The 22,658-nt window shown below is 40.1% G+C and overlaps 1 protein-coding gene across 2 annotated transcripts; it reads right to left on the bottom strand.

Moving 5' to 3' along the window:
* Window positions 1–9: 9 nt before the first annotated feature.
* LOC139649528 (flotillin-2a) lies at window positions 10–22,243 on the bottom strand. 2 transcript variants are annotated; one of them, XM_071525956.1, is made up of 11 exons: window positions 22,051–22,243; window positions 17,411–17,492; window positions 13,628–13,718; window positions 8,173–8,296; window positions 6,839–6,957; window positions 6,613–6,726; window positions 6,343–6,462; window positions 6,012–6,226; window positions 5,510–5,693; window positions 4,561–4,710; window positions 10–3,021 (listed from the first exon to the last, which is right to left on the bottom strand). In XM_071525956.1, exons 1-11 carry the CDS (start codon window positions 22,097–22,099, stop codon window positions 2,971–2,973), a joined length of 1,299 nt encoding a protein of 432 aa, XP_071382057.1. In that variant the 5' UTR covers window positions 22,100–22,243; the 3' UTR covers window positions 10–2,970. The 2 variants fall into 2 exon arrangements, with proteins under 2 accessions (XP_071382057.1, XP_071382056.1); XM_071525955.1 differs by lacking the exon at window positions 13,628–13,718 and adding an exon at window positions 13,007–13,097.
* Window positions 22,244–22,658: the final 415 nt, after the last annotated feature.

Here is a 22,658-nt window from a genome sequence, read left to right as displayed (position 1 = left end):
AGGCCTACATGAGGTGGTACAACATTTATTATGGGACAGCACACAACACAGGATTATTTGAATGTCACATGAACACATGCCGCAAATGCCATGCTGCTGTATTGGTTTTCCAGTGACCAGCGTTAACATTAGAAGCCAAGAGATAAATTCACAATATCATATTTCTTGAGATTATAGATTATTTCCATGAAGGAAGATAGATGTACATGTTTTGGATGTAGATATGAGTTAAGGCATAGGTATACGATGTTTGGTCTTAAACCACGTTCTACTCTAAAATGCCACTTGTAACAGAAAGCTGCCTCTACTCTGACAGGACAATCCAATCATTAAATCAGATTTGTTTTGGCACAACATATAGTGGCCAAAATAATGAATGAAATACTCAGAAGTCTTTTAAATGCTGCTACCACATTTATAACATCTAAATACTGAATTCTGTGTTCCCTTGTACATTTACAGTACAGCATGACACTGTTAGAATACCAAAAATGTAAAACAAAGGTAGAAAAAGGGAAAACACACAAATTGATGTACTAAGTTCACATATTCTACAGGTTTTAAATGAACGATCAGTGTCTTTGTCCTGAATACATGACAGAATATGTCATCAAATACTTCCAAATGCATAATTGATACAGTCAACAACAGACTGCGTTAGTTATGCAGATGGGAGTAAGAATGGCCTATTCTATTATTTAACCACAACAAAGGCACTGTGTACTAAAACAATATCTACTTCACCAAATAAAATATAGGAGCATTATAAAACGTAATAGTAACTTGTTACCAATTTTGTTTAGATACTTAGTGAAATATCACAGTTTGGAAACGGTAGCTAATTAATCTGCAAGAGAAAGGAAAATCAAACAGTGTAACAGGTGATCTTTCTCAGGTCTGAATGACTAATTACAATCTAATTAAATGAATCTTAGATACTTCTAATAACATGCTCAAAAATATAGGCCACTTTCAATGCTTAATTTCAAAATATGGCAAAGAACATATGTAGTGGCTGTTGTTATATTAATATTACTGCTGCTGCAGCAAGCCAGACGAGTACAACTAAGGAACTGCAATACTCCTCCTCCTAAAAATCGAGACAAGATGGGTGAATTTCCATCTGACCAGACATGTCACTAGCTTCACGTTTATGTCAAAGAAAAAAATAAAGTTTGCCAACAGTATAACTAAGATAATTCATCATTGGCAAAAAATAACAACATTTAAGGTAACAGACTCTGAAAAGTGGTTAGAGATCATTTATCCCATGAAGGTACACTCCATGAACTCCTTTACCAGAAGCAAAACACAAAATGAACAAGAAAAAAATGACAGCCACAGTAAGCGGGTTGGACAGTGTGGCAAAATAATACAGAGCCGACTGTATGATAATCATAAAGTTTAGATTTATGCAGCTGCAATCTTATTAATGGAAGAGATGGCAGCAAAAAGCTAATCCACTTTAAAGTTTTGAACTATGTACACCAACTGCAAAGGTGAACACTTCAAACCGGCTTGATGAAGCTCAAGCTACGACGTCTGAAAAGCATAACACCACATCTGAGTAGACGGAAGACTGAAAGCACAATAACTCATCTTAGTAGAAGGAAACAAAATGAATTAAAGCTCAGACCGTGTGTTGTGTCTGTGATCTATTAATTGAGGTAATCCAGAAATGTTCAGTAAACCTGGCAGGAGTCCTGGGTCTCTATTAAGGCTAATCTTTACAGTGTATGGCTTTGTGTCATGCGTTTGCTAAGCGTACATATCTGCCCATGTGTCCACACTCACGACAGAAGTGAAGAGGAAACACCGTTGTTAGTAGTAGCAGGCGTTATGAGAACAGGGGGCAACATTTAAACATCAATCTCTACGAAAGTGATTCACTCTGATAGAAATCAAAAGTAAGCCAAACCACTATCCTAAGGTTTGGGCACTTGAGTGGTGAACAGGCACTGCACATCAGAATGAAAAGACAGGCAATACTACAATATATCTCAAGGTAATAATAATCATACAAGGAGTGATTCAAATATCACTAATTTTGTAACATACTATAAATCTTACAATCACAGTGAGTGAAGATCTTGTGAGCCTTAAGTCTAACAGTGGTTCAGGCTAAGGTTTTTCCCTCAACCTCTCTAGGGTTAAAGCTAAAGATAAGTCCAGCCATGATATAAGAAATGATGCTCTATGTAAAACCAAAGAGAAAATAAAAGATGCCCTTTTCACACTGTGCTTAGACTCTACAGCGAGCTACTTTGCTAGCTGGGCTCTTCGCACTCGACCAACTAATGAAGGAGTAGAGCTGGCACACTGCGCTCTGCTCCCAAGGTGAATAAATGTATTAACGCCTGTAAGGGAAGCACACTGGGCCCGATGAAGAGTGGTGTGCTCAAAACATCACTTTGAAGGTGTTAATACATTTATACAACTTGAGAGAAGAGCGGGCTACAACATGCGGGCTTCTATTTCTCCATGATGATTTTGGATTCTGTCCAGCACCAGTTTTTGAAGCCTGTGGTGTGTTTTTCTTCTATAAATAATGTTTCACATTGGCACATTCAAAGTGGGCCAATCCTCACTTTTTATCCCAGGATAGCTAACCTTGCTTTGGACGATTTGTAGCACAGACAACAGAACTCCAGCATTTAGCCCTGGGCTAACTGGTGCAGTGTGAAAAGGGGCGATGTGTATTAAAACAAGAACTAAAAGCAAAGGAACATACACACAGACTGGTCCTTTAGAGGTAAGGCACCAGGGTTTTTTTTTTTTTTTTTAGAAACTGAAAAACCTCTTAAAAATATAAAAAACCTCTTGGTTGGTGTCAAGTGTTTCTGGTCGAAGGCAGTTGATATAAAGAGTGCATAATACAGAAGCATAAGGGGTTAGAGGCTGAAACTATTTCCATGCTTGAGGCAGATATACATCAGAGGGTTGCAGAGTGCCGAGTCTCTGCCTGATTCATCACATGGCCGTTTGGCACTGGGGGCCGACCATCTTCTGGAGCAGAGGAATCTGTGGGATCAGAGGAGAGGAGAGAGGATTAGCTGGTTTTAATGGGACAACAGAGAGTCACGGAAATATGGGCTGGATACATGCTGCTCAGAAATGACAGGTACCTACATCTCTCTGTCACTTACAGCAATTTTCCACTTTGGTATGACATTTAAAATGTCAGTACTTTGCTCTTATTAGTTCCTACGGTAGTCCATGGCCAACACTGCCTGTCAGTTACCTCTGCCCACCAAGTTGAAAGGACATCATGTTTTCACCCGTCTGTCTGTCTGTTTCTTAGCAAGATATCTCAAAAAGTGACAAACAGATTTGGCTGAAATTTGGTGGAGATTAGCCCTATTTTGGTATTGATCCGGATCTAGGATTTCTGCCATTAGACGATTTTTGTTTTAACCATAACTATTATGCTGCGTTCATGTGCTAAATATGGCTACTAAAGTGGATCAACCAAATAATATAGGGCTTCATTATATTCTATGTTGTTGTGTTTTTTAAGAAGTACTTTTTCCTACTATAAGTAATGATTTAGAAAAGAATACCAATGGTGAAAAAAGGGGCAAAGTAATGTCAGAGGTTGACAGGCAGCAAAGTCACACCAGATAAGCGTATTCACCAAAAGGGAAAAACCCTTTTAAAGGGAAAATCCACCCAACAAACATAATTTACGTTATTCATGTGACAAATTGGCAAATTCATTATAGAGTTTAGAACATAAACAAGTCTCTCCCAAAACTAGGAACAAGAGAGCGGGGCTTTCTTCATGAGACAAATGCTGAAGCTAATCCACTCAAAATGAGAGTAACTTTGTGGACACTTACTGACTTTACTGGTATATGAGCACATTCTTTGATTCATTACTAAACATTAACACTAGGATGAAGTGAAGCTCTATTGGAAGTAAAAACTCAAACAATCTGTCAGACTACAAAATAAAGTCCAATTCATTGTCAGCGGAGTAGCTCCAGATTTTGACTCCTATGATAATGACACAGAGGAGGAGCCTCTGTCTTCTGGTTTCTAGTTTTGGCAGAGTGTGATTTGTGTCAAAATATATTTATTGAAGAGTCCTGGATAAAAGTATTATTAAAAAAAAAGTATTATAGATTATTATTATGTTTGAGGGTGCATTTTTGACACAATATGACGAATGTACAGTTGATAATGAATGGTACACCAGTAAAATTTACCAACACAGGAGCTAACATTGGTATCCCTTGTGTTATTGTGGGTGAGCACCTAGGTCGACACCCAGCTTAGATGTTAGAGGAAGGGGGGTGGGTGAAAAACAGTATATCATTGGGGTTATACCTAGCTCACAACATTGCACCCAACGATTTCTAAACTCAACAACAAAAGGCTAAAACAATGGAAACAGCCCACAGTTAAAATTTTTTTTTTTGCATTTTCCAACAATCATAAGCCAAGGGCACAGCGGAATCTGAAGCGTAAGAATAAAAAGTGATATAAAAAAAGATATAGATTCACAAATGAGGTCTGAAGAAATATGTTAACTCTTGCTCAGCACCATGCCACTCTCACCTTAGTGAGATCCACCCCAGTCAGGGCGTTGACAGACACGGGGAGCTCCGCTAATAGACGGTTCACTTCTCCAGTCACACGGCTGCCCTCTCCACTCAGGATGACGATCTCATTGGTCCTGGCCAGAGGTGCAGCCACTTTGCCTGCGATCTGTTCAAAGACAGTGAACATTTGTTCTTGATTTCACTGAAAAAAAAACATCCTTCACATGTCTATAACTTCAAGAATGGCTAAGATGATTGACATAAACACATCTCATCAATTCTACTAACTGTTAAAAGGACTACACCGACTTTTTGGGAATTTGGCCCATTTGGCACCTTACCCAATATTTGACAAGCGGATTGGCACCAAAATCATCTGTCACTGGTAGATACCTCTGTGCAGTGCACATGCTAACACTTTAGTAAACAACATGTGAAATAATTGTAAGCCACTAGAATTATCCCAAAAATGAGAACTTGTAGCAGCTATATGGGTGGATGGTTGGCTAATTTTAAGTACATTTTAAACCTGCCAGGCTTGTTTAGAGGATTGGTAAAAGAGACAAAAAGAATGCACTTAAAATGGCATCTCTGTTCCTGTGAGACTTTGAGTGTAACTTGTTTTGTTTACACAGAAAGTGAGTGAAGTTAGCAAAAGGTTGAAATTCTTTCGCTGTTGATTCATAATGGACTTCATTAATGATGAAGATTTAAATTTTGTTTTCAGAAGTTATGAATATACAGGCCATAGAATACAAACCAGTACCAACTTTGGACTGCAATTTTGGACGGTTACTTACTAAAGTGTTTAAAGCATAGGCACCGGACAAACTATCTACCGGACTCACAGAGATGATTTTGGAACCAATCCTCTTTGTCAGATATCAAGTAAGGCGACCAGTTGGCCAAACTCCAAAAAGTCAGTGTAGTCCTTTAACCCAGCTGTGTGTGAATGTGATCCAGACCTTGGGCAGAGCCTCGAGGACCAGGGCCGTCTGGGCTGCCTCCCCATACTGCTGGTAGGCTTCGGCTTTCAGCCTCATCTTCTCAGCCTCTGCCTTCCCCACCGCTTCGATGGAACCGGCCTCTGCCTCACCAATGCAGCGGATCTTCTCGGCCTCTGCCTGTGCCGTCAACACTTTCTTGATCCTGGTGAAGCGTTAGAGAAGCGTTAAAAAGACTGATTGCCATTCAGTGTTTACTTACATTAGCAGTCATCATTCATGTACGGTTCTGCAAACAAATGTGCATCTTGAAAATCATTTGGTCTAGCACCGGGTCTTAAAAACAAATTACAAGAATCTGCCCATGGTATGAGATCCTTTCACTTGCTTCCAGTGCAGTTAATTTGCATTGGAAACAAGTGAAATAATCTAACCCCATGGGAAATGTCTTGTAGTATTGAGATTTTAAGACTCAAATGACTTGTTAAGATGGATTTAAGGGATCTGTGTGGGATCCACTCACTTCTGTCCCTCAGCCAGCTGCTGCATCTTGTAGGCCTCGGCCTCGGCGGGCCTCTTGATGGTGGCGATGAGCTCCTTCTCTGTGCGGGCGATCTCCTTCTCCTCAATGGTGATCTGCTTCTTCCTCTGCACCACCTCGATCTCGATCTCCTCCAGACGGATCTTCTGCTGCTCCTTGGCCGCCTGCAGCTCGTACGCCAGCTGAGCCTCTGCTTTCTGGAAAGGGATGGGAGAGGCAGCAGGTCTTTAATATATAGTAGTATGATTTTACTGCATGCCTCTGTTTGACTGTTGATGTTATGTTGAATCCAAAGCAGTATTCATGCTGATACCCTTGTATTGACTTCCTGGTTGAAAGAAGCTTTCTGCATCTCTAGCTCTCGTTTGGAGTCGGCCATCTTTGTGTCGGCTTGGAACTTGATATCCATCATCTCTTTCTTACACTCTGCTTCCTGTTAAAGGCAGTGAGCAGAGGATAATGAGGGAGAGTAGGGTGAGGGACAGTTCAATAGTTTGCTTTTATAAGCTACATGAGCTACAACAGCAAGGTTGGTTTTCTAGATGTTCTTGTTGGCAGTGTTTCCTCTTCAAGGTCCTCTTACCCTGATCCCTGCATCTCTCTCTGCCTCTGCCACTCCGATGTCTGCATCCCTCTGTACTGCAGCTGTCTGAGTTTTCCCCAGTGAGCTCAGGTACTCCACTTTATCGTACACGTCCTACCAGGAAGGGGAAGACATACAAACATGGATACACAGTATGGTTAGCAATGTCATTATTCAACTGAAAACTACACTAATGTCGCTACGAAGTTAACTCAGCGTCTCCCACCTTGATGGTGAAGCTGAGGATCTCGATGCCCATGCGGCCGACATCAGGCGCTGCCACCTCCCGCACCAGGCTGGCAAACTTGTCTCTGTCCTGGTAGATCTGCTCCACCGTCAGTGTGCCTGGAATAAATAACAGAGGCTAGTGCCTTCCAATTCAAATTGTATTTCTATAGTTATTATCATAGGAATTTAAATTACAAGTTAACTCTTATTGGAGCTTATTGATAAAGATTGTCGAAATATCTGGAAATATCAAAGTGGTAATAATCTGTGACATAATTATGCAGATAAATCTGTTTTGCTACTCTCTATTGCCAACTGATTTAACACAATAGTGATTCAACCTATATCCAGGTCATGAAAGCTTTTACATTTGCCGTTTTAAACACCTGGTGTTGAATAAGATTTTCCCGGGAAAAAACCTGTGGCAACAGCAACAGCGGTTTGTTTGTAATAAATAGAAAAAGAACTGGGTGGTTAGCCTGAGCAGTGATAGCCACCATGGCTGAACAGACAAAGAAAAGAGCGCCACCTACAGAAACTCAAACTCCAGAAAATCCAAGAAAAAGAGATGTCACAGAAGGATGAAATGGGATAAAATTAGCCAATTTTTACATTTTGCACTACTACGGCAAAATAAATGTGTAGTTAATTCAAACAATAATTGCTATGAATACTTAAGATTATTGGGTCTCTGTAACCAATACAGTTTTAGAAGGACTACTTTCTCCATGTGCTCTTCTCCATCACAGATTCAGGGAAATGAATAATCTTTCATAAGTTATTATCATGTGAATTTTGTGTATGGTTGCCTAGATACAACGAGCAGCTCATCTTGCCATAATGTTTCTTCATCTGGCCGCTCCGTTTGATTGCCAAGTGATCTCTGGAAAGCACAGTGCAAAAACACCACAGCAAAGACCACCAAACATGTTGCCAAAATGTAAAAAATAAATAATTTTACTTTAACTTTAAAGAGTAACTTAACCAGGTGATGTCACCTTTTATAGAGCACAACAGGTGGTGGCACCACCTGGCACCAAAGATCAGCCAATAGCAGATGGCAATTTCAGTGGCACTTTCTTACCATTAGATGTGAGCCTTTACAGATTAGAGTTTGGTGCTTAGTTGCTCATTAAGACCCCCACCTCTAGGATCAAATTCCACCAGAGCTGTCGCTCCTGGTTCTCCCTTTTTCTGTCTCCCTCTCTACTCTCCCACCATAAAAATGAAGATTAAAAATGCAAAAAAAAAAACATGAGTGGACCGCCCACTTTCCTTTACAAAAAACAACAAGTTATCAGAGTGATCATGCAGCATCAAGAAGCTACCCACCGAGGATGGAGCGAAGGTGACCCTCGAGGGTCTGCAGGATGACACTCTTTATCTCTATGACAGACTTCCCTAGGAACTGTTCGCAGGCGTAACCCAGCAGCTCATTGTCTGTCATCACCTTCACCTGGAGCCAACGTGGACAGAGGGCGTCAGCAACACGAGCACAAACACAGATACAACACGAGCACAAACACAGATACAACACGAGCACAAACACAGATACAACACAAGTGTGCACACATGGACACACGACACACATGCTAACTTTGGTGGCATCATCCAACAATACAAATAGAACTGTTACCTCAATAGTGATTGTTTTTACAAACAGCTGCAGTGTACAATATACTTATAATGGGAAGTCAATGCACATCAGTAAAATAAATGTTAAATCTTAAATGCGCTGTTGCAATGCATTGGTGTAATGTATGCATAAAGCCTTGGTTGTCTCTAGATGAGAACTATTTTTGTAGCAACCATTTTGTACTCATGTATCAAAAAAAGTCTCACTGATGCATAACATTATCCTGTAAATGTATGGCAATATAAGATGGAAAAGGTTTTCTCAGGGGCTAATGCATCAAGCGTTATTCAAGTAATAATTATTAATTAATTATTAATTATTCAAGTAATAATATATAATTTCCAATTTGTGATTTGGCAAAAAAGTAATGCCATGCACTGTGCTGGATTGTTTTAACCCTTATTTAGACAGGCAAGAGGAGTAAGAACACATTATTTACAGCAACAGCCTGGGGGAGTAGGTGCAGCAGAGGGAGGGTTACATAAATCCACCACTGGGAGCTGACCATTGCAATCACAGTCTTGTACACAATCACCTTGCCTGGTTAAAGAAGGGTTTAAAAATATTGGCCAGCACTGACATGGAGTTCATTCTGAGTCGTATGAGTTGCTTTTAGGCTTAGCTTAGGCCTCTTAAAAACCTAAACTACATGTCCAACATTAAATCACAGTTACTTTCTTGAATATATAATTTTCTTAATCTAAAATCTTATTTTTTTTCTTTTCAACACACCCTTACAAGCTATGAATAAAAACGATAACCTTTTAAGATTATTATTTTAGGAATGTGAATTTGTGTCCTTATCTCAGATGTGAAGCATCACAGTATAGTGGCTATAGTGATTCTATATCAGTGACTTGACTTGTATAATCTAGTATGTGGCCCTCAAATCAAACCCTGGTCAGTACTCCACTACTAGAGGCTACGTTACTGTAAACAGCGTCAGCACATATAAATTTGTGTTCAGACCAGGTTTCTTAGTATTTACGCAGACAACCAAGACAAATAAATACAAGCAACTGAAAATACAACTGATGTACACACTTAAATGCAAGTATTTATCCTTCCCCTGCCCAGATTTTTCTGGTCAGTCAGAGGAGTCGCATTGGCAGCTTTCCAGCTGCAAACTCACTTCTCTAACGATTAACTGCTGCTGTTCCATATTAAAGTAAATTATTAAAACAGAGACATTTTAAGGTGGATTCATGGCACTGCAGTGTCAATCACAATTTAGAAATCTATGTTCCTGTTAAAAGGTCAAAACACACAGGCTGAGTAGGACATTTCAAAATACAGTGCATCAAATGAGGGAAAAAAATTATCATGGGGATTATGTAAAAATGAAAAAAAATTAAATTAATGCCAATGACGTTCACAAGATAAGTGTACTGAGGAAGTCAGAAAGGTAATTTGTACAATTAAGAACTCAAAAATGGTGTGGAGGAAGGAAGGCTCGGGTCATGTACTCCACTGGAGCTGAAAGAAAAGAGAGAGTGAGCTGGGTCCTTAGGCGAGAGGTCTGGACACGGACTCATTTCAGACATGCACTCATACCAGGAAGGACAGCGCCGTGATGTCGGGGAAGATGGTCGTCATTCCAAGGTAACAAATGACTAAAAACAGAAAGCCTGCAAGCCAGCCAGACAACCACCAAACATCACCAACCACCTCACACAGACAGCAGGGGGAGCCATGCCATGGCCAAGACTGCAATGAAGACTTGCGTGCAATGGTAATCCCTCGCCCATAACCCTAACCCATAACACCGCCCCCCACCCCCCTTCCTCCCTCGCCCTCAAAACCCACAGCTCCTTCATGCTACTGAACTGCTTATACGAAGAAAAGCACAGGAAATGTGACAGAAAAAAAATGGTTTCCTAGCGTTTCCTGAGAAATATTCCCACGACTCATACGTTTCCTCAATGGCGATATAATAATGTTTTTGAAAGGTAATGGATTTGTTGAGCCTATTAATTGTTGTGTGCTTTTACTGCCGATTAACCAGTAGGCTGTCAAGAGACAACTACACTCTTCCAGTTTACAATAATATGGCCAAATGCAAGAGAGATGGCATGAGAATGTGATTTATATCAGATTGGTATTGTATAATATAATATTGTATAATATAATATAGTATAGAGTAGTATAGTAATATAGTAAGGTAAAAAAACAAACAGGAATGTCTCCCAAATTAACTTTCTGCTCTGGTTTCCTTTAAATGAATTGGAAGGGACGCCTCCCTGTGAGTTATAACATACAGTTGGTGTCAGTAATTTAAAAAGGAGACAGCTCCTGTTGCCATGGGACCTTCCACAATGGCTTTGGATTAGGTTGGACCAATCAGACAGCGGCATGATGAGTCTTTCTGGGAAGTTAACTGTGTGAGAGTGAGAGTTGTTCAGCTCCAGACAGTGGGCTCATTGTCAGCATGCATGTTGGAAAACACAGAATAGAGGAACATAGGCATGGCCATGGCCTCGCAAAAACAGAACTGATAATAGAGTATCTTGTTTCAAACAACAAAAGAAGCTTTGGCACACAGACAAAGAAAGATATGAATAATTGCAGGATATCATTAGGCAAACTGAAATGCTGAAAATGTTGGTATATGGTGTCATAGGGTCCAAGACTTGGGGGTGGGGTGGGCAATTAAGTGAAAATCCACCATGAAAAAAAGAATTCACTAGTTCTTGGATAGACTAGTCAAGATTTAAAGGGATAGTTCGTTTTTGGGGAATTTGGTATTGCTTTTTTTCCTACTTACCCAGATTCAGACAAACCCTTGGATGCATTTTTTATGTCTCTGTATGCAGTTTGAAGGTGTGGGGACGGTTAGCTTGGCTCAGTCGCTCAAAGTCTGTGTCAAGTAGCAGCACCTCTCAAAAGTAGGAAGATAGACCTTCTAACTTCTCCAGAGATGGATGGCTGGCCTAACAAAACTATACATTGTAATTTAAGTATTTATAAAGTCGTTAATTTGACTAATAAGAAATTAGATTATACCAACTTTCTCATTCCCGGCCAGACTTCTTTTATGGTACATTCAAGACGACTGGGAAACTTCCTACTTCCAAATAGGAAATATCCATTTGAACGGCTCTCCAAACTTCTTCTGTGAGCTCAGGTTCCCACCAATATTCCCACCAATACTTCCATGGTTCCCACCTCAACCACTTGAACTTTCCCAGCCCCCAGTTCTCTTAAATGTACCGTTCTGCCTCCACTCTCTTCTCACAAGAGCACAGTTTTGTAAACCCAAAACTTTCAGGAGCTACTTAACTAGCCATGTAGCCATTGGTCTTTGCGATCGAAAATTACCATAGGCTAATCATGTCAGACTTTGAGGAAGACCAGTATGTTTCAGAGCCATATATAATATACATATATACCAGAATATACTGAGCAGGTCTATTTCCCCACTTTTGAGAGGAGCTGCTACTTGATCCCGTAGACTGCCAATAAATGAGCTAAGCTAACTGTTGCTATTTCTTCCAACTGCATGCAGAGACATAAAAATGACATCTATGAGTTCATCTGACTCTGGATAAGTAGTAAAAATAGCTAGATACCCCCAAAACCCAAAACCTTTAATATTTTGCACAACCACTTATTGTAAATTTAACATTACCTTTAAGAAAATATACCACTTTACATACTTTAATCTGCCACTATCTTGCAATCCAATATCTTAAAATGGTTTATACTAGTGGTTTTCAACCCTGGTCCTCAGGACCCAGAGAGCAGGATTGAGAACCACTGGCTTATATGTTTAGTGACTACAACTTTCAGCCGCCAGCAATCATTTTGTCAGGGTAGGTGACTAAATGGATTGGAACAAGACTCAACTGTCACAGGAATAGCGTTATGTGAATTATGTTTTAGGATGGATTTTTCCTTAACAGCTCAAAGTGGTCTACCTCAAAGAGAGATAATTTTGGCACTGAACAGAATAAAACAACCAAAAAACAGGCTTTGAAAAAAAAAGAATGAAATAAAACATTAAGATGCATACTGAAATGGACATCAAGCTTTACTCAGATCCTTTGTACCCCCTCCAAGGAACTTTAAAGCAGAGAGGTCTGACTGGACCTTTTCTGCCTTGATATGAGGGTCAATTATTCTGACAACTTGTATGACTCAACAGCTGTACATATATACATCTGTCTTTGAGTGTCTCAATCAAAAATACAGGTTTACATCTTAACTTGAGCATGATACACTTCCATTGCTGTTATTACAGGGTGATGCCAGAGAGGTTGGATGAAAATGTCCAAATCACAGAATGAAATGGCACATACCTTAAAAATGTATCAAAATAACTTCACTCCAATTCTGTTACTGTGAATTTATTTTTTTAATTAATGTTTCTGAGAATAATTCACCCTCATTTGTGTTTGTGGTGCCATGGTCCCATGGGGTCCGGAGGAGGGTAGAGGCGGGTGGGTCTGGGGAAGGGGGGGGGGGGGGGTTGTGGAGTCTGGACTGGCCTTGAGTTGAGAGAGGCATTCCCAGAAAAGTGTGGTGATTTACCTGAGCCACCCCAGTGACAGTAATAGCTACACCCTCCGCTGTCTCTACATCATCACACTTGGGCTGCAGGGTCATAATCTCAAGGGTTATCCTGTGAAGAATGTGGAAAAATATAAAATAAAAATTGGCATGTTCTGAGGGGAAGCAAATGAAGAGAGGGGCCAGGACACAACAACAACAAAAAAAACAGAAGGACAAAAAACAAAAACAACATTCACCCAAGGACTCCAGTTCACTGACAACGGAGCAGAATGAGATGCTTTTCAGAGTGCAATTGCCTTTGGGTTCAGGTTCTAGTCAACTTATAATTTTGAAATACAGCTTTATCGAAATAATTCAATTTGTATTTTGCATGGGGTTCTTTAGCACTCATTCTGCGACCCCGTTGCCAAAGGTAAAAGGAGTGACTCAGAGGTTAGCTGTGCGGCGAAGCCCGAGTTAATGACAGCCGACTCTCCCTTCCACTGCAGAGAGAGAAAACAGACATGAAGAGGGGGAAAAACAGAGACAGACAACGTTAGCTTGTTAGTTGAACCATTTTCCTGCGTCTTCCTTTGGTCTTGAGCACCACTCTCTGCCTGGTTTTCCTTTTTTTTTTTCTTTTCTTTTGCAGTGCATTACCTGAGCCACCCCTGTCACATCCAAGGGAACACCCTCCGAGGTTTCGATATTCTCACAGCGACAGAGGATGGTCATAACCTCCAGAGACATTCTACGCAGGCAGGCAGGCGGGAATAGCAGAGGCAAAACAGTAAGTTGGACAACAGCTGTTAGGAATGTCAGTAACCAAGGTCAAAAGGAAGAGGGGAGAGGGAGGGGGAGAAAGACACAGTGTGACCTCCTGTTCTACTGGTTTCAGCCCCAAGCATCGTCTTATCCATGATCAGCTGCTGGCAACATGACAGTATAACAGAACCATCCCAACTACAACACAGCCAGTCCTGTCTCTGTGAATACTCAAACAAACTGAGAAAAAGAGCAAGGGCCATAGGTAAAAGCTCAGTCAGTATTGACAGCATTCTTGGCCCCAGTCACTATCTGAGATTACACAGGAATGCCCTTTAAAAACAATCATTATTCTCTATTTCAGTACTAACCTTGTTTAATTGTTTGTGTGAGACTGCATGTCAGAGCTGATAAAACAGCAATTCTTTAACAATAAATACAGACTCAGCTTTACTGTAATCTCGAGCAGCTTCGGAGTCAGAGAGACAGGAGGCGGAGTGCAGCATCACTCAGAACAGGAGACTCTCTGGTTAACAGCTCCGCCTCTCTCCCTTTCTTCCCAGGAGAATTGGATCAATGAGTCATGGGGCTGGACATTAACATGATTACTGCATCACAAGCGGGAAGCTACAGCTCTACCCCTCCAGACTATACCACCTCCCCCTCTTTATTATGCTGTCCAGCTACTGGCTAATGCACGCAGGGCTTTTAGCTGAAGTAGTGACTACTCTAGAGAGGAGAGAGAGCATTTCTCCTATTCTCATTGTCCAAGAAACCTTTAGAAACACAGAACTACACATGACCAAAATGCTGAGTAAAAATAGAGGGGAGGGGATTCCTCGGACAGCCCGTCTCTTAAAGAGGGGTGGGGGGGGGTTATTTGTTTGCAACAAATAACTTAAGCCGTACATCAGCTTTATTTTGTTGTCAAGTACTACCATTAAGTCTCCTAGCAACTAAGGAAAGAGCAGCACTTCATGGGGTAACCAGAGAGAGACACACTAGGGTTGAGACAGGGTGAGATCAACACCAGACAGGGCAAAGCAGGTTAGCAAAGTAGAAACAAAGAGACAAGAGGCAAGCATACACAAAATAACACATCAGTAATAATATCACGCGCTAGAAACAAGGAAAACTACCACAGGTTTGGAAATTATAATAAGATGATGTAGTCATCTTTTGTAGCAGGTTTTGTAACTCTCTTATGATTTTGAAAAGCAGCAGGCGGGGCTTTTAAGCAAAAATCCACTTGAAAATGGAATTCATGTAATTTCCTGTGATTTGGGGCAGTTCAGCCAAGATTTGTGAACATTTAAACATGAAAAAGTCTCTCCCAAAGCTGGCGGCAACAGAGCCAAGAATTTCTTGACAATTTCATCCAGAGACAAATCCTGGAGCTGCTTTAATGTCAGTAAATGGGAGACTTTGAACCCAGTGATTTTACAGGGGACATATGGGCACATTTTAAAGGTTGTAGCTGTAAGCATAATAACGGGTTGAAGGTCAAACAAACAGTCTCTGAGTCAGTCTCCTATTCAGTGTCAGTGGTTCAGCTCCAGGTTTTGTCTCTTGATTAAATCAGACTAGAGATTTGGTTCTCCGGTTTCAAGCTTTGTCAGAGAGAGAATTACATATACACACAAATACTGTTTGAGCTTTCTATGATCATATGAATAACGTATATAAATTCTGTTTTCGTGTTTTTGCTTTTTGTTAATTTTCAACTGACACAGCAGAGTTCAATAAACTACGAGGCTTATAGTTTATTTTTTGTTAGGTGTCCCTTTAACCTTCTCTAACCTCTCCATTAAACATCATCTGTTTATCTTTCCAATGCCGTCCTGGAAGCTGCCTCATTGGGGCTGCGTTCGAAAGCAGCAGGCAGGGGTGAGCTGCTATGTTTATACATTTGGCTTTTAATATTGATGTGTCACAATGTTTGCCTGAATTCAATTCACCCGTTAATAAGTGACTTAGTCTTTACTGAACTGTATAAAGCCTAATCTACACCAAAAGCAAGTCAGCCGCGTTTTTTAGTCATTCGTCTCTCGGAACAGAAACACTCATTTAATTTCTATTTATTTTAATCAATGCTGCTGTGTACACCGGCTCTGTACAGGTGTGTTTCAGCTCCGGCACACGTGTGTCACTGTGATGCACTCTGTCTTTTTACACTTCAAGTCTACTTTTTTGTACCTACCTAGCCCATTGCATAGGCTTTTTAACCATTTTAATAAAAATTTTAATTTATATTTCTCAAACTGAAAATGCTCTGGTCTCATCCTTCCATGACTTTTTCCAAATATTTGGGCTTTGAAGGCCTGCATTTTCAGAGGTCTAAAAACCAATGTGGAAAGTAAATTTTGCAATTTTTTTCCCTACAAAATACCCTCATCAACACAAGAACAATGGGCTACAGGTGGTTGTTGGTACCCATGTTTTTTAAATACCTTACACTTCATTGCTTTTTATCATTTAACTGCTTAGTTATTTTGGCGTTTTGCTTACTCAAGGCTTTTGGCATTGTGCCTGTAATGTGTTATATAATCACGTAATGGCTATGCCTTCATTTCCCCCCTGTATATATTGTCATATTTTCAAGATAAATACACAGACTCTGATTTGGTTGTGTTGTCTTTATTCCAAATATTAAGTTTTACAGTATGGCATTTTATTTCCTTTGAGCATTGGTTATTAGATTATTGTGGATACCGACATCAGCTGTAACGCTGTGTGGTCTGCTGGCGTCTTCGCTTGGCTGTCGGGGGTTTAACAGTCCATATCTGAAAATGAGCTGATAGCAGCTGAGAATGATCTCACCTGTCCATGGTCAACCTTCTGAATAATGGTCTCTTTTCCATATTCATTTTGGTTTCAAAAGTAAGTAAAAGTAAATAAGTAAAAGAAAGTAAAATAAATAATCACTTTTATGAATAGTATGCAACTTATGAATAGTCTGCAACTTCAGTGTAGATAATCCACAGACAATTAAAATTTCTGCTTGTGTATTTCGAGGCTATATGCTTGATTGTGGCGTGACACACTGTGACCGGTGTAGACTTTGTGAAAGGCTAGGGAGGACAGAAGCGTCATTCTTGTCTTAATGAAAATGACTTTTTCAGGGTTATCTGCAGGTTTCAGAAAGCCAAATTTAAGACTTTACGACATTGTAAATGGTATTGGGAATTGAATTTAAGACCAATTTAAAAACCAAAATAAAGAAACAAAGCTTGCAAAAACAGTCTGAACATAGCTAAAGAAAGTTTTGAAACCTTAAATGGGTAGCATAACAAAACGGACAACAGGAAATTAATTGAAGTCCAGCTGTGTTAAGTAAAACAAAAAAAACTGTTTTGCATATTATACTAATAGTCCAACCCTGTTCTGCTTTAATCTAAGAGTGGACATGCAGCACAAACAAACCTGATATTGAATGGTAAAGAAAATACCTCTAATAACTGGATTGAAGACATTTTAATATTTTATGAGGCCTTCATTTGAGATAATTTAAGACTTTGTAAGGACCTGCAGATCCCCTGTTTTTGAAAACTTCCCTATTCATCTTGTCAGTGGGGTGCCATCTAAGAGTGAAAGAGCTCTAAGGGACATTTGAGAGCTTTCTCTGGTCAGGACAGCATACAGCCAGGGAAATGGGGAGCGAGAGCAGGCAGGTCTTACCTCTGGATGTCTGAGATGAGCCACCAGGCCCAGGCCCAGCCTCCCACCATGTACGTCTTCTCATCTGAACCACAGCAGCCGCCTTTGGAACAACACAGACGACAGAAACTCGGTCATTTGTATCACATGGCCACAAAAACTGTACAGTACCATCACAGTAAATCAAGACATAGGCTGGGTTTACATGGAACCTAATAAAAAATCTGAAAAATACCTAATGTAACCACCTCAAATGCAATAGACTAGCCCATTACAAATTAAATTTTATTTGGAATGAAGGGGGTAGTATAAACCTTTGATAATCCAATAGGTGATAATTCAATAGGTGAATATCTTATAAAAACTTTGACTACTTTTTTTTGGTGGGAAAACAGTAGTAACACACTGAAAAAGAAGCAGGTTTTCCAAACTTTTTATGTTCTCATCATGCTAATATTTTATTCTACAGATTTGTTTGAAGAGCATAATATTCTTTCTACGCATGTTGGTCCACTTAGAGCAAGTAACATTGTCAAGTTTTTGAGAAAGTCAAAACATTCTTCAACATTTACTCTGTTTACATGCTTTGGTGCATGTAAACACACACATTATAAGAGCAATTAATTTAGCGTTCATATAAACGAGTGGGAGTAGAAGAGTAGAAGAATTTTCTGACAGTGACTCATTTGCCGATTCAGCAAGTGGTTTGTGGATTGTGGATTGTGATCAGGTGCTGTTGAGACAGTCATTAAAAAAAAATACACCACTCCATCTTCCAACCACAACAAGAAAGTTTTTTTCTGGGTTTACATTAGGGTCTTTTTTTCTCTCATCTCCAAGTCATAGGTGTCTGCCAGTGCCTTCCGGTGCCACTCTCACTCTCACTCTCACGATTTGTTTTTTTTCCTCTCTCACACATCGTTTGGTTATTGTGCTGTAGTTTGTCACGATTGCAATAAGTTTATTTTCTTTATTAAGATTACCAAGAGTCATTGTTTCTAAAATCAAGCAGGCATAAAATCCCTGGGTTTTCAAAGTAAAAGTCTCGTCCTTAATTGAGTCCCTCTCATTTACGCATTCTTCTTGCCTTTGATCTTAATACGCCTTGTTAACTGCCTTGAGCTCTGGAAAGACAGAGCAATGCTGTTGAGATGTTTATTTCCAAGGATGGAAACATAGGACTGACTGCTATTTTGGCACCTAAATGGATTTTAGACTGGGGGCACCAAAACTACTTTAACATATTATGATTGAATCAGTAGATCACAGTGAGTTCAGTCAGCAATCGCCAAATTGATCAAACATTATTACAGCACAACATTGTAAAAATGAAGAACAATCAGCCTGTTATTTGTTTAAGTAAAATACATTTCCACACATGAGGCATAATGAGCATTTGGAACAAGTTTCAAGGCCAAAATCTGTGATGGGTCTCACACTTTCCAATCCATTGGTTAATGATGGCCATTTTGTTTATCTGATTGCACTAGTTTATGTGATTTAATGCTGACATTTTATCCAACTCATACATCACACTGAACTGACTTCGCAACACTTTTGACAACAAAGGCAAATTAACACCTGAAACAAACACTCCTTTCTGCACAATACACCCACTGTTTTAATTTTCCTGTAGAGACAAAAACTACACGAATAGGCTAATACAAGAGCGACATTGGATTTCAATTTCACATTCCATTTCCCTCCCAACATGGAATAGTAGAAATTATGAGTTATAGCGAATATGTGAAAATACATCTTTCCAGCTAAGACGTGACTTGGCTTGTTGGCAACACAAATACAGTCCCATACACTGGCAGTAGTAGTTTATCTCGAGTCTGAGTGTGACATTCCCAGCTGTCACCCTTTAGCTGATGGACAGAGGGGAGGAGCTGGACTATCTTTACTGACATCCACCCATTCCCCTTAACAACCTAATATTAAAGTGTGACATCTTGGCCTATATTTTACTACAGAGGCATCACACTCAAGTTATTTTGAACAATTCATTTAACAATGTTGTAACTGGACACTGATCATGACAAAGACTGTGCTATAGGGCATTTGAGTTAAAATGTATCAAGCTACAAATGATGGTTGAGAGTGGACTAGTATGCTTGGAAACTGCCCATGTACTGTGACTGGATAGATGCAGCTCCAGCTCATAGTTCAACTATTGTAGGCAAATATGAATATATGTAGGCTAATGGTTAATCAAAAACTCAAACCGTGCGTATATCACAGTTTAGAGGCCTACATGGTTTCCCCAGTGTACCTGCTTACTGCCATTCTGCCCCATGTGCATTTGATGCCATGTACATAACAAAAACTTTTGTGAGCTCATACTGTCAAATCTCAAGGCAAAAAAAACACTTTTTGCCAGAGGGGGTAACAGCAGGTTATGATGTTTCCCATTCTTTCCCATCTTATAAATAATCCACAGGTCTGACATAACAACAGTAAACAGTAGCATTATAATGAGTAGACTGGGAAAACCATGCACACAGAAAATAGAAAAGCCAACATGACTGTGCAATGCTCACAGTTGAGCAGATAAACGTTGGCTACATCTTACAGAACTTCACATTGCCACATTTCCCTCTTTCCTGTCCAAAACTCCACAACATCTGAAAAAACACCTAATGGAAATAGGCTGTCCACTCCACTGTCTATTTTTTAAGAGCAATTATCTTTCAATATCCTTGGATTTCTATACTCTATGACCCTATTTTTCCTCTACCTTGAACAACACTTTATTGCTACAGCATTACCCCTCTCTTAGCCTTCTTGAATCCTGAAACCTTGAACCAGAATGTATATACCATGAAAAGAGTTAAGTGGATACGCTCTGGTTCAGTCAGTGTGATCTAGTTCTTACGGATTAGACATGCTGCAGTAAAGAAAGCATGTGGGTGGGATAGGAATTTACTATTAAAATCCATCTGACTCCTGCTAGATGCCATTGCCAAGTAAAGCAGTAACAGACTGATGACCTATAGAAGTGCTTGGAGCAACAAACCTTTTTAGCGACAGGGCCTATACTCTAGCTCAGCATAACTTGCATTCCTGACTCCAATCACTTCACAGTGGAGAGAGAGCGAGGGGGGGGGGGGGGGGGCTCTATGGGGATGAATGAGAATTTACACAAGCTATAAAAGGTCCTGACATCAAATTTAGTTTTCATGACACAGTGTTTGGTTCTAGATGAGTAATTTGTGTGATTGCTACATAGCTACACAAAAGGCAGTGTTATTTCCCATTTTGCCTCCACAGAGTGAGTCAAGCAGTGAAATTCTGTTTCACCAGGAAACTCAACCTCCACAAGTTACAGAGAGTCAGTTATTTCCACATTGAGCAATTAATTGCCCTGGTGATCAGGATTTGCAGTTCACGGCCCTTAAAAAAAAAGGATCACTGAAAAAGTCAGAAGGAGTTCATCCAGAGCCACATAGGCTACTTTCCTCTATCTGGTGACATATTCTAAAGTTTCTTCGCAGTGGAAAATCCCAAAGCTGTTTCTCTTTTGTGTTGATCGAAAGTGGGGCAGACAGGAAACTGGCCTAATAGATTCAGTTAGAGCAGCAAGCTGGAAATCTTTTCTGCACTGCATTGCCAAACCACATGTATAAACTGAGGTAAGATATTCATATGGGGGCAGAGGTCTGCTTCCTCTCCAGTGGGCCGGTGCACAATACACAGGTCTACATCTAAGGTCATCTTAAGTTCCCAAAGTGGGGCCTGGTCCTTGAGGGGAATAACTTTAATTTCACTATTACTTTATTACCTAGAAATTAACACAATGAGAGAATGTGATCAGAGATTTTACTCCCCACTGTTATCTCCCTGTCTTCAGTAGACAAATTATGGGTAAAGAACCAAAAACCCTCCCAGATGGAGGATGTTTGGGACAAAAACCTCAACACAAATGGGCTCCCTGGTCTACTGGGGTTTCTATTTGGGGTCCTTGAGAGGAAAAGGGTCTTGGAAGCCCTATGTCAGGGCATATGAATAAAAACATCAGCTGATGACACACAAATTATTACAATGCATAACGAACCAGAGGGGAACAGTGCCAGAGCATTTGAGCCGTTCACTTATCACAACCGAATCCTAAAATAAACAGGGATATCATAGTCTTACTACAGGAGAAAAATAACTACGATATGGTCACCAAAACCTCACTATTGAGTACCTCAGACGTAACATCATGTTCTTGTTGCGTATGGCAAGATAGGCCAACCGTCCCGCTGAACAATCTTACGTTGATTAGACGTTTAAAACACGTCTAAATGGCCCATAGCATGAAATCATGTCTTTTGCTCAGTTGGTTTTTTTCCACATACATAGATTGTTCACAAGATCCCCAAAATACTGTTTCCGTTTTTTCCCCAAAAGCTAAACCTGGTAACTTAACGTTAGGCTACGTTACGCTAGCTGCGTTCATCAAGTCGCAGTGGCTTCTTGTAATAACATTACACGTGACGTTAGTTAGACCTTAATTCAGAAATGCTCGTAAATAGTCTATAATATATAATTTTGGATGTATGAAGGTTTACAGAGTTGTTTAAATAATTTAACAGGTCATTCTCTATAGGCGTTTAATCGAGATTGGCGAACCAGTCACGAGCAAAAACGAGATAAAACACTGCCCAAAATCATACCTGAAACCACAAGGGCCTCGTTTGGTCCGACGGTGTGGCAGTTTCCCATTTTATCTAACTATAGAAATAACACGTATCCAAACCACCTGGGCGATGCATACATTGATTCAAAACACCCTTTTTTTTTTACCAACTCGCTCAATAATTTTCTTCAAAACATGTATGCATCTTGTGCCCCGCCCCTATCAATATATTCCCCCTTTCAAAATGGAGAGTCTAGCAGGGAGATCGTGTCAAGCTAGCCATAATAAAAAACAGACCTTCCGCTTATGACTTTCAAAATAAAATACCCATTGACGAACATGTATTGCTAATTTGTTCTGCGTGATAGTCGCGCTTTTATTCTGAAGGCTAAATCGCATTACTTTCGCTCTCACTTTACTTTCGCTTGACTCAGCTGACCAAATACCATCCCCCTCCCTTCCTCTCTCTACTGACCCTCCTCCACAGCAGAGGATAGGATGGGCGTGGTTGTTTAAATGTCCTTTCATGCAAGTAAAAGATCATCCTAGCGAAAAATCACTGTTGTATTACTACAGGGCCTGTAGGAGGACTGTGTGTCTGTGTCAGCACACCCCATGCTGTTGGACATACAGAATAGGATAATG

The sequence above is a fragment of the Centroberyx affinis genome, unplaced genomic scaffold (genome assembly GCF_046629955.1).
Source record: "Centroberyx affinis isolate AG114_WGS23_722 - 3 ecotype Tasmania unplaced genomic scaffold, CSIRO-AGI_Caff_v1 ptg001368l_1, whole genome shotgun sequence".
In the NCBI taxonomy this organism is placed as follows: domain Eukaryota; kingdom Metazoa; phylum Chordata; class Actinopteri; order Beryciformes; family Berycidae; genus Centroberyx; species Centroberyx affinis.
Note: the sequence above shows the minus strand (reverse complement) of the source record. Positions and strands in the feature narration are given on the sequence as shown.

Bases quoted from the DNA above. Each gene is read 5' to 3' on its own strand.
- LOC139649528 (XM_071525956.1), bottom strand. From the start codon at position 22,099: ATGGGAAACTGCCACACCGTCGGACCAAACGAGGCCCTTGTGGTTTCA. The intron at 5,694-6,011 runs GTGAGTGGATCC...ACGCTTCACCAG, and splicing joins CAGCTGGCTGAGGGACAGAA to GATCAAGAAAGTGTTGACGG. The intron at 4,711-5,509 runs GTCTGGATCACA...GTCTTTGAACAG, and splicing joins TCCTCGAGGCTCTGCCCAAG to ATCGCAGGCAAAGTGGCTGC.